General features: G+C 37.1%; 1 protein-coding gene across 1 annotated transcript in view; it reads right to left on the bottom strand.

Annotated features, from left to right (window-relative positions):
• Positions 1–16,995, bottom strand: part of GUCY1A2 (guanylate cyclase 1 soluble subunit alpha 2) — an 81,688-nt gene that overhangs the window by 43,411 nt on the left and 21,282 nt on the right. The window contains exons 3-4 of the mRNA XM_053456471.1: positions 9,450–9,565; positions 6,562–7,286 (exon numbers count right to left, since the gene is read on the bottom strand). Of these exons, the coding sequence (XP_053312446.1) occupies positions 6,562–7,286; positions 9,450–9,565 (841 nt within the window). The remainder of the gene's footprint in view (positions 1–6,561; positions 7,287–9,449; positions 9,566–16,995) is intronic.

Raw genomic sequence — 16,995 nt, 5'->3', positions numbered from 1 at the left:
TTGGAATGCTGGCCAGGATCCTAGGACATGGAATAGCACGTCATGTTACTCATTGGTATGCCCACAAAACATGCGCAATATTGTGAAGCCATGGCACAACCCCTCTATGTTAGAGGATGATAGATCTATGAATAAGCCCAGTGGGCAAAATGTGTAAGTTGAGGACTCAAGAGGAACAATAAAGCTTGTTTGAAATCTTATACCCGTGTAGATAGATATCTACCATTACCTTCTGGTGTGCACTGCAACTATGTGCTCATGCAGCGTTTTTTCTGCTTAATTTCTCATTATGTTTCTCTTTTTCTTTACCTCATCTCTTCACCTTATCTCTTCTCACCTCTCATTATCTCTCCACTTATCACTATGCCACCTCCTTCTCATTATCTCTCCACTCTCTCCATATCACTCTCCTTTCTTATCTCTCATTATCTCTTATTTCCTCTTTATCTCAATCTCTCTTCTTTATCCTTATGTCCCCCTCTCTCATCATTCTCCTCTTATTCATTATTATATATTTGGCAGCCCCCCCAGCTTTCCCTTGCCTCTCCCCCAGTAACTCACATATGCCCTGGCAAACATTTTTACACACACTCTGACATTTGCACAGACTTACACACTCACGCCAACACACATCCACGCATACTTACTAACAGGCACTTACACATACACATCCATGCTCACTTATACACCCTTGCTCACAAACAACATTCAATGTGCATGGCTTCAGGTCAAAACCTGCAAGCCTGAGTCACATGAACAAACAAGGAGTATTTTGAAAGAGACAGAGAATACCTTGGTCCCACATCAGACCTTCTGATACAGGGGTTATAGGGGATGATGATCAGTCATGTTTTCTGGAACACAAGAACTGGGTTACACCTGTACTCCAGATGCTGTAAATATGCCCATGATTTGTGACAAAACAAAAAGCGGGCCATATAATGTGGAAGTCAACAGGAGCTGTGGTGTTGCCTGTAGTTTACTGAGGGGTATTTGAGACAATGCAAGGCAAAACTCGAACAGATAAAGAATAAACATTTTTTCTCTAAACATTTAATATAAATGAAGCTTTCATTTTCCCCTAAAATAACCTGTATTTTCCTAAATGTTTGGCCCATATGTTTTGTTTATTAACACAGCAAGTGGCAAAGGCAGTGAGCGAGTAGTGTAATTCCAAATTATCATTACTGATGTTTATATACATGCATAGCTAATTATGTTATGATGTTATGATTTTCCAATCAAATGCACGATTAGGAGTTTTCGGTTTTACAGGACCAGTCTGTCACTGTAATTATTGGGATAATTACTTGTTAGATAAACAGTATAATTGGAAATAGCTTGGATTGGGCTACTATATTATGTATATATGAAAGAAGGGCATTGATGCCAGGGGAAGGAATATTAAAATATTGAATTTAATTTGATTCAAAATGATATATCTAATTTTGATTTAATTATTTATCTCCGTGAGCAGCTCCTCCACCCCAGCTTTTGCAAGAGATGCTAGGAGAAAATCTCCTGGGGAATAAAATAAAACTTTTCATGTCAATGAACAGCGTGTGTGAAAGTTGCTCCTTTAGATCTCATGGTTCTCAATTGCAGACGCTTTAGCGTTTACTCTATAAATGTCAAGTTGAATCAGGTTGGCAGATAAGGTTTGGAGGCCAACTCAACTTAACTTGGATGCAAAGAAAGGCACCTTTCAAATCAACTTAACTATGATCTTGCTTCACATTTAACAATAAGTAAAGCAATTCAACTATTCATTAACAGTTGACTTGAGGACATTTGGTGAAAAAAAAGGCTCCAACTTGACCACCTTAGTGAATGTAATATCAACAGAGGCTGGTAGGGTTGACAGCCAAACTGTTCATCTAAACAGTGCTTGTCAGCAACCCAACAGCTTTTGAGTCCAACTCAACAAAACATGACAGAAGATTTAAAATCTGAAGATTCACTTGGACAGCAAATTGCCTTTTAGCGAACAGACGAGTTGCTGATCGAGTTGGGTTTTACTGAATGCTGATGAGAATAGTCGAGAGTGCGATTACTTCTATAACTAAACTGACAACTCGTATTTGAGTTTATGGGCCGGTGGATATGTGACACAGGTACTGCTTTACATCAAAATATATATTATTGCCATTGGGGTCTGAGAAAAGTTTGTAATAAACATGAACAATAGTGGAATCAGGCGGTTCTTTGTCCAGATGTATAATGACCTCTAAGAAAGATAGTATCGAATGTAGTTACGGAAATGCTAATGTTTGTAGGGTAGTTAGGAATACCAGTGTTCCAAAGTAACGCAATTGGTTGGGAACACCTTGTATTTCTATCTCTACGTTTCTCTACAAAATCATAATGTATTTAAAAAAAAAATATATAGAAATGTACATTTTGCTTCTCATTCCAATGGTCCACCCCATAATATTTTATTTCTTCCTGGCTGCAACAGAAGTCATTAGTGACAGAGGTGTCAATGTGCCTAGAATTTTTAGGTTTCTGAAAGCAACATTTTTGCTGTAAAACACTCTATTAGGGAATGTGCTATTCTTAGCACCGTGGCTTCCTTTGGTAACGGTCTCCTTGGTTACTGTATCCAGTGGTGTAATGGGACATTGCCAATGAACATGTCTATAAGAAGGATAGACACATGGTCAGGCATAAGCCATGGAGAGCTGGGATCAGAGGCTCTCGCGTATTTTAAACAGATTCAAAGCTCTCTTTTATTTAGTGTGGCAAATGTGTCACCAGCGTCTTTACTTCTCAGCGTGCAATAAATTGTTGGGGAAGAAAGGCAAATGCTGGCCCTGCGGATAATTCATGCAAAGTCATTTAAAATGCCTTTGTGTGCTAAATGTGATATCTCTTACTAATACAATGCGCCCTGCAAATTTTTATAGTGTTTTGATTTAGTATTTAGGAGCTAGAACCTTGTACAGTGGTCATGCATATATATATAGTTTTTTTACTTTAGGGAAAAACCCTACAATATTACAAACCTTAAAAACAAGCCAACTAGGTATATTTCTCACCCAGTGGAAATTCCCATAATATTATAACACCTGGGAACTGGGTTTGACCCTAGATAAAGTGTGCCTTCCCTGGATCTCCGGGTCACTTTTCTGTCTCTCATGTCCACTTGCCTGCTTTATCTTCAGACAAGAAAGGGATAGAAATTAGGGTGCAGAATGAAGGGTGCAAACCTAAATCCCACTGTCCCTATTTCCTATATTCTATGGGCTCAGGTTTTTGCTGGGTAGGTTCTATAGCAGTCACAATAATGCATCTAGAAACAGCAGAAAATGGATTTATGTATTGTATTGGGTTAATAAAATACCTTATTCGGGTTCTAAATGCATTACCGCCATGTGTAAATAGTTATCAATAGTCACAAAGGTTCCCTTAAAAAGCCCTGCCCCATACTCACACCTCTTGAAACAAAAGTATCCCACTTACGCAGTTTGGAGTGTATGATTTGGTGTTACATTATGGACCAGAAATTAAACCGATGCTAGATGTTCTTGTCCATTTCTCCTCTAAATCATAACCCCCAACACTTCTGGTGCCCAAATCGGACACCGGTGCTGGGAATGAGGCTAGAGGTGGGGGGAAGGGGTGTGATGGGTCCCAGGATGGGGCATGGCCAATGAAGGACAGCCACTGACTAAACCCAAAGAGCCACCTCGCAAACAGCCTCAGAACTTTGCAAGCTGGCCATGTAGGAGGATCTCCTCATCCAGCCCATGGACCCCACTGCCAGCCAAAGTGGAACAGTAAGGCTGCTACATGCCATAATGCCCAACATGTGTGATTATCCTGCAATAAAAAACATAATTCCTATTACTGTTGAACGCCCAAACCCTGGAAACCCTCAATCTATTATTATAGGATTTTTTGCATACCACACAGTTGGGTGCAATTAAATGTCTTGTCTAAATGGAACAGCACCTTTATATAACACAAAACAAATTTTGGCTGAAGTGAGTGTTAAAAATTCTTGGGAGCCACATGCAGGGTGAGGATAAAGCTCAATAAAGAGGGGATGTGAACATTTAAATACGTAAAGGGACTCAACAACACAGAAGTATATTTTAAAGGAGGACAAATGGAAGGGTGGGAGATCACGATCATGAACTACAGGGTCAGAGGCTTAGATGTAACATATATATGCTTTATTTTACTTCGAAGGCAGGGGTATTGGAAAAGCCTCTCATTTGAAGTGTTAGAGATAAATTCAGAGACAGGATTTAAACATGCAAGATGGGTATAAAGCTATCCTAGACCTAAGACAAGACCAAGGACTGAATAAGGTTTGAGGTTTCTACAGTAGGAAAAAATGGTCAGACTCGCTGAATGCTTGGTTGAATCTGCTGTCAAATCCTGTGTTTATCTGTTAATCTCTGAATACAGAGGGGGCTGCCAAATTTGCAACCATTAAAACATCCTTTTAACCCACGGAGCATGCATTTGGTTTGAGCAAAGACATTTTCTAAAGGTTAAACTGTTCTGTACTGGAACAATTTTCTCTCTAATTTGATACTATATTGAAGTCCATCTTCTCATTATATTCAGCTAGTGGCTTAAGTCATTAATGCACCCAAAGCTTCTATTCAGTCAAGGGAAGACTGATCTTTGTAATATAACAAAGGACCATTGAATGATAGGAAATTGTAAACCTTCCAAAGAACGATCAGTCGATAACAAGCTAACATCATTTTGGACATGATTTTTCTTCTAGTTTCAAATATACAAAATACAATAAATAAGAAACTGGCTTCTTAAAAATTACAGGAACATTAAAATATCATCATCACAACCGCAGGTGAAGGTTATTTCTGAATGTATCTTTTATCTCAAGATGTCTACCATCATACCAGAGGAAAATGAGCAATTAAGCAATCCATTAATAAGCAATTATATTTCCTCTTCTGAAATATCAATGTTGTAGATGTATTAAAAAAAAAATACTTCTTAACTCAAAAATTGAGGATCATTAGCCTTTAAAAGGAACAAAAGATGATGAAGGTACATTAAGCGAGGAAATCTAATTATACATTTTTTGTTTGAAATGTAAAATTATTAATGTTAAGAAACAGAGAAATTGTTCTTCTGCTACTATGGCAATAGAGTATATATTGGTGCTTTTAAAGAAGTGGAATGGCCAGAGCGGGCCATGGCCCCCTTACATAATCTGCCCCCCACGTTCCCCCCCAACTAAAACATCCACAACTGCCTGCCTGTGCTGATCTCCCTCTAAGCAGCCCAAAATAAAAGGAGCACGAGACCCTCTGTCCCCCTGCTCCCCCATGAAGCACGCCAGCTATTGATACTGATTTCCTGGAAATGACATCATATCCTGGCACTCAGCACTGAAGCCAGAGCACTGAGACAGAGCAGTGATACAGAGGTCTGTATGAACGGACCTCGCACCACACAACTTAAGAAAAGTAATTGAAGGGGAGAGATAGATAGTGAGAAAGAGGATAATGAGAAAGATGAGAGATTGGAAAAAGCTGGAGCTATAACAAGGAAGAGTAGAGATAGGGAGAAAAAAGAAACGCAATGAGAAGAAGCAGAGATGGGGGGCAAAGAAAAAAAGAGATATAAAAAAGAGGAGGAGGAGGAATATAGAGAAAGATGAGGAGAAAATGGGAGCGATAATTTGAAAAGGGGGAGATAATGAAAAAGGGGAGGATTTTAAAAGAAGGAGAGATAAAGAGAAATGGAAGAGAAGAGGTAAAAAGAGGAGGGAGATATAATGAGAAAGGGGTTTCAAAGACAAGGGAGATAAAAAAAAGAAAAAGAAAGGGGGAGATAAAGAGAGAGAGCATGAGAGAAAGAGGAGAAACACAAGAGACATATAGAGAAGGGTGAGAGAGATGAAGAGAAAGGGTGGAGGATTAAAAAAACAAAGAGAGGTAAAAAGAAAGAGGACACATAAAGAGAAAAGGGTGAGATTCAGAGACATAGGATAGAGAGAAAAGAAAAGGGAGGCATAAATAGAAAAGAGAGCTAGTGAGGGGAATGAGAAAGGGAAAAGGAGTTTTCCAGTATCCCTTAAAACATATTTTTTATAATTGTTGGCCCAACAAAAGGTATTAACTTAGACTTAAACTCCATTCTCTATTAGACTAGTTTCTCTCTATTTTCCTTGCTACTACTACTAACACATTTAAACCTTTATTTGGAAAAGGAATCAAAATGATCATAATATCATATTTGTATAAGCAACTCAGGTGTAAATTTATGCATGTCTATAGTAGTTACCCCAAAATCTGGGTAGACCAGGGGGCACTTTTAACACTTACTAGCCACTCTTCTCCAGGCCATGCCGAATACTCAGACAAAAATGCAAGCAAATCATTATTTTCACTTTATAATATGCATTCCATATGAAGCATTGTCATATACTTGTTAGCGTTCTCAATTAAAACCCTGCTTAGGAAAATAAGCGGGAAAAGATTTAATACATACAGACTGCCAGCGTAAAGCTCCTTTCCCAATTGCGAATTGTTCAAATAAAATGACACGTTACTGTGCTTCAAAAACGCTTACCTTGTCTTTATTTTCAAGACTGGATGTATCAATTTTATTCCGAATGACAAAAGGAGTCGACAGTCTCAAGAGAACATGTTCAAAGGTACAGCTGATTTTCGGAGACACTATTTCAAAACTGTCATGGAACTTCATAGCTTTGTGAACTTCACACTTTATCAGCTTCCTAAGTCCTTCCCCGAGCTGGAGGATTAACATACTTGGGTCAAACATCAGATGAAAAGGGAATGCTCTACAGAACGTGCTGATGCTTATCCTCAAGTCTGATGGTATCTGGGATGATCTATGCTGAGGTACTTTTGTGATGTTTGTATTATCACTTTCTTTAATTAGAAATGTTAGGGAGTTGCAGTTACCTGTGCTTACTATTTCAGAACACAGCTTTTCGTTTGCGTTGTTTATTTGCTCTACTTCGACTTTTAGCTGGTAGATCCTCTTTCCTGCTGCTTTTATCATCCCAAGCATAGCAAATCCTACTACAGGATGAAGGTGGAAGCAACTGAGCAGAAGACTCCCATCGGCAAGCTCTTTGCATAGGAAAGAGGGGGATTCGAGGGTCACCTGTCTTCCAATGGAAGTCCTAATGTGTTCCAGCAATGCATCAAAGCCATTGAAGAAGTCATGCAGGGTTCCACCCACGGCGCGAAGAACTCTTTCGTTCTCCTCGAAACAAATGCTGAAAAATTCCTCTCCAAATCGCTCTTGTAATTCTTCAAATTTCAGCCCTGAAATGATTAAACGGTCCTCAATTTATCACTATAATGTATAAACTATAAAAAAAATTATCAAATTAAATCATATTTAGCACCATGTCAATGAAAACAATAAACATAAATATTTATATGTAAAATAACGTGTAAATAAATGTAGTATTTAGTATAAGGTTATGAATTATTTCACACTGGTCACATAGGACTATTCTTCTGTGGTTTATATCAGTGTTGTCACCATAACCCTTTAGTAGATGGTAGTCAAGAAGATACAACATATTTCCACATATTGTGACAACTTTTAGCTGAGGGTCATAAATGTCACGTTAAGGGATCTTAAGCCCAGTCTTCTAGGGAAAGGCGGCTCATAAACAGCCAAACCATTCATCGTGTCACATTGTCTGATGGTACAAAAGCATAAAAGCTTAAAAAAACATATTTTTCACCATCATTTTAATACTAAACAAATAAAAACTAACCCCACTACATACAAACAACGCACTGTATATTGGAGAGGATGGTATCCAGGATTGTTCTAATCAGATACAACTAATTATTGTATTGATTCAAAAGCTCCCCCCCCCCAATTGTTATTCCTTTACCGTATACTAAAATATATCTTAGGTTATAGCAAAAGGTTTAAATGAAAAATGCATGCTACGTTAAAATAAATTAAAAGAATCAAAAAAACTATTTTGAAAAGCAAAATTATCCTTAATATAAACGCAAATACGGAATCCGTACAGAAAGGAATGAAAGGTGTCATGCTGATTTCCACCCTATGCATATTCAATAGGCCATATGATGTAATCAAAAGTCTCACTGGACCTTTTGCTTTTGAAGTGCCTTAAATTGCTATTTTAGATTCCAGCAGCTGAACAGGCAACCTGTTTCAAAGAGATTAACACTTTGTCGCTAAATTGGACAAAAACAGGCAAATCAGCCACGCTCCATCATCTGCACCGCATTCTATAGAGATAGTGCTTACATGTAGTATATGGAGCTAGTCTAAATATTATTATTATTATTATTTTTTTTTCCATTTAGTTTTTATTATTATTATTATTTTATGTTTTTTCACTCTTGGGGAAAAAAATTAAAGGTTGCAGAGAGCCGAGTTCATTCAGTATCCATGCAAGAGCTCATAACAGCTGAACAAACCGATTGTAAACCTATACGTACATGGCATATTTAGACCATTACTGAAGATACAGGTGATATAGATGTATACTAATGTATTTATAGTTATCAGACACAAACTGACCAATGTTTGTTGTAGATGAGAAAATGACCAAAACCCTCTTAGAATCATATACGGATTGCTATTATGTTGGAGTGTTTTATCATTTATTTATAGTTTTTTTTTGTGCTGTGCATTGTGTTATTTACTATAACTATGAACTGTTATGTATGTGACTTTGTTAAGGATCCAATATCATATCTATAGGCTTAGTGAACCCAGTCCACAGTCAGTTCTCCGGTGTTGAGCAACTGAGTTGGGTCATCACTGAGGTCAATCATGGAATAAACCAAAGCAACTTTATGAATAGTTAACTTACTGTTAAAAGTGATTTAATGCCATTGCTTTATTGCCATATTTCTTACTGAATTAATGCTGAAGGTGTAACACTGTACTAAATGTAACACTTTTATAATTAAACGCCCCATTAGAAACATAATGTCCACAATAATAATTTAATCGCATAAAAGACCTGCCATTTTATTATTTCCTCTGAAGAATCACATAAAATCAAAACAGAAACTTTTAAGAAGTTTTTTCAGTATATATGGCATCATCCTATCAGTGACTGCTGCCTTTGTGTCGCATGGCAATTAAATGTTTCCAGTAATAAATACGGACGAAGCAAATATTACACGATTAAAGAATGGTAAGAATAGTTAAGAATTCTAAGTAAGATTGGGGAATTGTTTTTCTAACTCTGCATTTAGTAGCAAGAAGTGTTAGATTAAGAAAAGTATATATCATGCTATGTTTTGTGTAAAACAACGTGGTTCCATTGACAGAACTATTACAACAATGGTAATGGCGACCATAAACTTAAATGAGTATGTAGAAAATTGGAGGTCCGTTTCTACTGTATTAGTTTATTTTAATATAGAAATAACATAGAAAGACAATTCTATAATAGCCACTTAGAAAGATATAAAAATACAAACCAAGGATATTAGCTGTACACTGCAAAATCCCTGAAACATCTTCGCCGTCTTCAGTATTATCACCGTACGAACATCTGAGTGACGCATTGTGCAGATTCCTTTCTGCATCCCTGCACCTTAAAGAAAGAACATATTACATGTAGGAAGGCATTAACATCCTACTATTTACAATAACATAGTGTTCACCCTAACGTCCAATAAATCTGTGAGCAAATTTGATATATTTGTGAAGTGCATCAGAGATTAAGGATCCACCACTCAAGGTTCTGCCGAATATTTTTGTAATACTTACCTTAATTTGTAGGAACCTGTAGTCACCTAGAATGCCTTTCTAGTTTTGTGAATAAGCAGAACTCCTGTATTTTGCCTCTGCTATCCTTTTTTTCCTACTAAGCATTTGTCATTTATCACGAGGACAAGGGCTGAGCTTACAATGCACAAATGGAGAGGGAGAATACAAGAGTAGACTTTAAATGTACCTCTTGGAGCAGGGAGACCAATGGTCTTCCCAGCCCAAGTTCCGCCGTCAGAAGTTAAACGTTTGTACGAGCTCGTACGTTTTGGCATCTTAAAAGTCCATACGAGTTACTCTATTGGTCGCCAGCACAGGGCTCGTCTGACATCAACCAATGAAGAGCAGCTGCACTTCATTGGTTGATGGCAGAGGAGTCACCTGCCAGCGACCAATAGCGTTGCTCGTACGGACCTTTAAAATCCTGGCGCCAAAGCTGCCGTGTACTGCGTTAACCCCATATTAACCCCTTAAAAAAAATGAACACAAAGAATGTACATGAATATTCACGCAAACCAAACACAGGAACAGGCGAATATTCGTGGAAGATTTTTTTGCCCCAGGAAGACGAACACGAAGAGTTGGCCGGTGCCCAAGTCTAATATATATAAGCACTGTGCTAGCACTTAGCCCTTATACACTTATGTAAAGCACAGGATTACATGCACAATACATTTACCTTAGGAATATGTTGCCTTATTTAGGTGCTTTTGTCTTTTTTCATGTTTTTTTTTCCCTTAAGTTTGAGTTTCATGGTTAATTGCAGTGCACACTTTCCACGTGGTTTTGGCTTTCCGTAGTTTGTTAGGGGGCGATGACCTGGTAAGAGTATTTAAAGAAACTATTTTCTAAGAGGAAGGTTATCTTGATACAAGTTCTAATCCAGGACCGAAACATTGATTTTCCGTATCTGCATCTCTTATTAAAGTAAGTCTTTTGGATTTAGCAGACCCGTGCCTGCCTACCGTGCAAAAGTTTGGGGTCAACTGTTCTTGTTTTTGAAAGAAAAGGAAATTGTGTCCATTTAAAAGAACAAACAAACAGCAAATGGATCAGAAATACAGCGCAGATGTTGCTAATGTTGTAAATGATTATTGTAGCTGGAAACAGTTGATTTTAATGGAATATATTCATAGGCGTACAGAGGCCCTTTATCATTCCTATCACTCCTGTGTGGCATGTTGTGTTAGCCAAGTTTAAGGTTAAAAGGTTATCTGGTCAATAGAAAAGCCCTTTGCAATTATATTAATTCTAGGAAAAACAGCTAATTGACACCATCATTTTGAATGGTAGTATACATTTATATTTGAACAGAGTAGCCTACAATTGTAGAATATTATTATTTATTATTATTATTATATTAATTTATTCTGTATTTTCCTTATTTTAGTATCAAGAAAAAATGGTATGGTGCGGTTGATAGAGGTACCTTAAAATGAAATGTTGTTTCCAAGAACTGTAAAATTAATTGTATACCGCATCAGTTTAACAAACACATACAACTGTATAATGATTCACAATTCAATACGCTGTTTCTAACGTAATGGCCCAATAATGATTATTTTCCATTGTCCATTCGGAAGGTATATACACGTTTCAAGTAACAATATGATGTTATTACCCAATGTCATAGTCACAGAAGAAAACTTAGTCAAGCAGTTGACAGTCTGATTAAGATCTTTGCTATCCTAGAGATTGGAAAGACATTGTCCACCGATCTTTTTCTACTCAAGTTGATTGAATGTGAAAATTAATGTTTTCACTCGTCTGTGATCTTTTATTTTCACACTCAAGTCTCTAAAATGATTTTTTTTTTCGTCTGATATGGTTTGTCAATTTACTTCTAGTAGGCTTTAACTCTCCGTGTCTCTCCCTATGTAAAAAGATTATAGCTCAATGCAGTAAGTCGACTGTACAGATATAACTCAATTTTGTAGGTCATCGAATGTACAAATCGTTATAATCTTTCCATTTGTGATGATTTAATTAAATTTGTAATAAAACACAGATGAGCCGTTCTTACCCTCCTGCTAGTGCATATTTGTGTGTAGAATTATATTATTTAACATAATATGTTTAGAGCAAGGAAACTTTTACCTACATTCTGATTCATTTTGTTAACCGCGAGGATTCATGTACAATTCCTGGCATACACAATGTGCATGAATCTCATAGGGTGAATAAAGATTATCGATTATCGAGTTTTTTTTTAAATGAAAAAATGTGGATTATACTGTACATAGACAATGTATGTTTATAGTTAAATTATATTTGCAAATATATATGCTTGACTCTGAGTCTCAGGGTTTTTCTTCCAATCTCAGGGTCTCAGGGTGAAGGGACAAAATCTCAGGTTCACACAGTCTGACTCCTTCATACTATACATTGAGCTAATAATATCCAAGACTGTTAATATCCCTGCCTGAATGCAGGTGACTCAATTAAGTTTATTTTTAAATAATGACAAGTCACATTTTCCATATGAACAGGTATCAGAGCCATTTGGATAACACATGTGACACTTCGCTACAAAGAATATGCATGATGGGTCATTAAAGGATTTATATTTAAAGTCTCGGGCCAGCTCATTTAAATATATATGAACTGAAGGGACAGCTGGGAGAGAAACTTGTTGATTATCAATGACCATTACACCTGGTATGCTTAGGCTTACCCAACCAAAGGTCCGAAAGCTGCTACCGTAGCTAAAGTGCTGCGGCAGAAGTCCACTATGGCCTTCCTAATGTACTGATGGAGTGAGTCCAGTTTTACGCTCTCCGCATGTGAAGAAATTGAGAGAAAGTATGAAGAGGGCCTATGAACTTGCGGAACTAGCCACAGCTAAACTCAACAAAAACAACAAAAGAAGATAAGAGAGCAAAGTGAGATTCAAAGAAAATTCGACAGAAAGTAATTCTCAGGAATTTAGGAGAACCTGGAAAATTCAAGTTAGCTGAACAGATGGAAAGATGTTGGAAGTGGCTTCCAAAATTCCTGGAATACCAGGCCTGAGGGTCAGAGCAAAGCTTGGCACAGAAATCATACTTGTGGGCTACAGTGATGATAACGTTCTACAAGATTCTACAAAAGATGATAGGATTCTGAATTATAGTGGAAAGGTTCCTTCAACCAATGTTCTGTATTCTGACTCTGGGGAAGGAACCCGTTTACTCCTCTTAGAGAAGATACTCTAGAGGAAGCTCCTCTTTGGGGTCAATTGGCTGTTTTCATGGAAAACAAGGACATTTGCAGCTGTAATAAAGTTATTGCAAAATGGTTTTCTAATGATCATTTGGACTTTTAAACTTGTGCCAAAGGAACACAGGGGTGATGGTTGCCAATAAAGAGCCTTTGTAGGCCTTGCACATATTCCATTAAAAGTCATCAGTTTCCGCTTACATTAGTCAATTACAACATTAACAATGTCTAAACTGTATTTCTGATCTATTTGATGTTATTTTAATGGACAACATTTTTTTTGCTTTGAATAAGCTATCTATCAGATACTTCCACTGGATTGAAAAAAGAAGTACTCCACAAATTTATGGATACAGTTTCAGCCACCCTTGTATGAGTTACCAAAGCATAGCCAAAGAAGTTCCTTTTCTGATGAAAGCTGAAAAACAGTGGCTAATACATTACACGAGTTTTTTTAACCATCTAATTTAATTATTTTATATATATATATAATTTCTTCTATCATTATTCTATTTGGTTTGATTTCTGCTTCAGTATCTGAAATGTCTGAGTCTGGTAAGCATATATTAATATACATTATTTAGATGGTGAGTGCTTTATTTTTTCTTTCAATAAAGAAATCCATATAATGAGCTTCTCAGCCTCTCATCTTAATACCGAATTGGTAGCCTTCAGTTGATTAATCTTAAGGTACTTGGTCAGCTGGGTGTTCATTTTCTGTGTTACCTGTGGAGATTGAAGCAGTGCTTCATTAGTTTCCCACCTGGAAGGAAGATAAAAAATGATCAAACATCATAATTTATGTCTGACCATGGCATAATCCAGACAGGAACATAATTGTATCCTGGCTGAATCTGCAGGATATTGAAGGCTCATAGTTACTGAAGCTGATACTTAATTTGTTTCTTCAAATGGCCAGTAATACATACAATTGAATGTTTATATGCAATATCCTTGTTTTTTTTCTCCAAGAACAGAAATAATGTATAATTAGAATGAGGAAAATGTTCGGGTCTCTATAAAGCATATGTTAAAAGTAAAAAGCAAGTGTCATATACAGTACCTGTTCTATAACAAAAATGTATACCTTCTCTGTTGATTCCTACACCCTACTCAACAGCTCTCTAGCTGATGACATTACTAAGAAACTAGAATATCAGATGTTGGAGTGCAAGCCATTACTAAATATGTCTGGTGTCATACATATATATATATATATATATATATATATATATATATATATATATAGTCTTTTCACGGAACACTGATGTGAGGAGTAAAAATGTCTTCAGAAAAATTTCAGATTATTCGCAATTATATGTTAAGGTTTTATGCTTTCACATGACATCATCATTTTTCTTTTTGTGTATACATTATCAGTATTGCCTTGTTTGTGAGAATTATGGCTCTGATACCTACCTATAAAATTTAGAAAAAAGTTGTGGTCAGTAATCTGTAATACGTAGTTCAAAGTTGCCTTTTATGACAGACGCTGTGTAAGTAGTCAACTCTTGCATATACCGATAGGCCAAAATTGTCTAAGTGGACATCCAGGTCTCATCATGAGGCTTCATGCCTGTTTTTGCAATAAACCTGACTTGAATATACAGGCTTTTACATAAAGAATGACTACAGTTGATTTTAATTGCCCTGAAGTTTGTTCTTGACTGGATTTACAGCAAACCAGCTAGGTGGTAACCCTAAGACTGGCTAAAAATGTGGTAAACTTTGTGGTCTATTGACTAAAGATTGAGTTAAATAAAATTTGTATCTGAGGCCAACTAAATTGGCTTGAAAGGAGCAACTCGAGGATTAACTAAAATCAACCTTACCAACAACTTGAGAACATTTCTATTCGGTTTATGAATATGACCGGTACCTTCACAGCTTCTAGGTGCAGGTATACATCCTTCAAATTTACAATTTCAATCCTAGCCTTTTGGTGTATAAATGAATTCCTCTACAAGCTGTAGAGTATTGTCATGTTAGGTAAAACCTTTTAGCCCTGAAACTTGACTGACAACCAAAAATATGTCATATACATCATAAAAAGTAACAGTAAGTAGACCTGCCCCATAATGGATTAGAAAAATAATATCATACTTAGTTCTGTTGGGACATTGTGTGTTGGCTCAGAAAAAAAAGTTTCTTTCAAAAATCAGGAGTTCTTTAGTTAACATTAAAATACCAGCTATTCCTTCAGCGTGGATTCTCAAAGAATGTCACTACCAGTAGTGACATAATATTCTATGCGAAATCCTGGTGTCCGTACTAGTGGTTTTTACTGTCATTCACCGGCTCAAGAACTGGAAGGTCACCAAAAGCCTTCAGGCCAAAGATTAGGCCTGAAGGACTAATACTAAAAATAGATTAGTAGAGGAAATAAATTCTACTAAATGAGACATTCACATGCTGCAAGGTAGAGCACGACCCATGTTTTGTAAATTTCCAGATAAAATAGTAAATTTAGTACATAAGCTTGGATTGTGGGTAGGACCACGGCCACCAAACATCTCAGTCTGACACCTTTTGGCTTCTGTTTATTTGAAATATACAGTATAAACATATATATAGGTCTGCGTTAAGGTAGTGTTCCTGTACAAACACATTTTGTCCATACAAAGTTGTCATTATTATTTTGTAAATGATTAATAAATGGTATTTCCATTCAGCTGCTAAGCGGTGAAGAGGAATTATGAAGAACTTTATTCTCTTCCCTCTGCCTTGATGAACAAAATTATATTTTGCAGAGAATGCATAAAATTGTTAAGTAACCTGGTGTTTACGCGATTTGTTCTTATCTCACTGTATCAGTGGGGAAGCCTTCTGCTGCATAGTGGTAGAACATCTGTTTAATATTAAACGTGTTTTGTATGTTTTGTAGCCAAAATAAAAAAGGGAAAAAAATGACTCCTCTGTAATTGCAGTGGTTATAAGGCAATGGTTCAATTAAGAACTCTTGAATGCTATAACAGAACATGTGGTAAATGCTGCAGCAGACACCCAACGCTAAAACAGATAAAATTTATTTTAGATAATATTCGTCCACATCTCCGCAGACATAACTTGGCGGCAACTTCATGTGAAAGCAAAATGGCAGCGCTTGTGGTGACGTCCTCTCCCCCAATTGGAGGATTGGGGAGATGACGTCACTGGAACTGTACTATTGAATAAAGATGTCTAGATTTTATACCCTGAGAGTTGAGTGTGTGAATGAAACTGGTGTTTGAATGTAGCGGGGTCAGACTGCTCACTTCTTACATGCAGTACAAGATGTTAACAGTTAGTTACTGACAACCACTGCTTCAAATGGAATGGCTTCCCTTTGGATTGGGTAAGGCAGGGGCGTACCTAGAGTATTTGGCACCCGGGTCAGATCCTTTATGCCACATAACCCCTGCCTGTGCTACCTCTGCCCCCCTAATCAGCCTGCCTGTCCCATCTCTGCCCCCTAAACACTAACTTACTACTAACTTAGTAACTTTCTTCATTCACCCGCTAAGTAACATTCATTCACACACTCAACCATTCACCTCGATTGCTGATTTCCCGGCCGTGCAGACATCTATGCAGCCCGACGCCCGCCTAACGCGGGCCCTCAGCTTACTGCTGTGGCGCCCAGTCCTGTATGAGGAAACTCTTTTCCCGCACAGGTTTTTCATCAGAAAAATGTTACAGTTTTGTGAATTATTTTTTAAATTGAAAGTACCGGGGAACTCTGTTTCTGTTCTTTAATAAAGTTGGTCTTTGTCCAGCTATGCTTATTTACACAAACAGCTCATGCCACGGATAGCAAGCCTTTCAACTAATAAGTCCACCGAGCAGCAGGTGGAGGTGTCCTTGTCTGATCCGGGGGGTATTTGCTATGTCTCTCCTGTGATAAGCTGTTATTTGAAGGTCTCACACTGGGTGGGTAAAACTACAAATGTATTAATTCAATACCAGCTGGGCGCCTCATTATGTATTCTGTTTAAAATTGTGGAGTTATTTTTTGTGGATACAAAGCGCTTAACAAGCGGCAACAGAAAAAAAAAACGAAATATTGCATATAAGAAT

This window comes from Spea bombifrons, chromosome 2, assembly GCF_027358695.1.
Source record: "Spea bombifrons isolate aSpeBom1 chromosome 2, aSpeBom1.2.pri, whole genome shotgun sequence".
NCBI classification, from domain to species: Eukaryota; Metazoa; Chordata; class Amphibia; order Anura; family Pelobatidae; genus Spea; species Spea bombifrons.
This window is presented reverse-complemented; position numbering and strand designations above follow the sequence as displayed.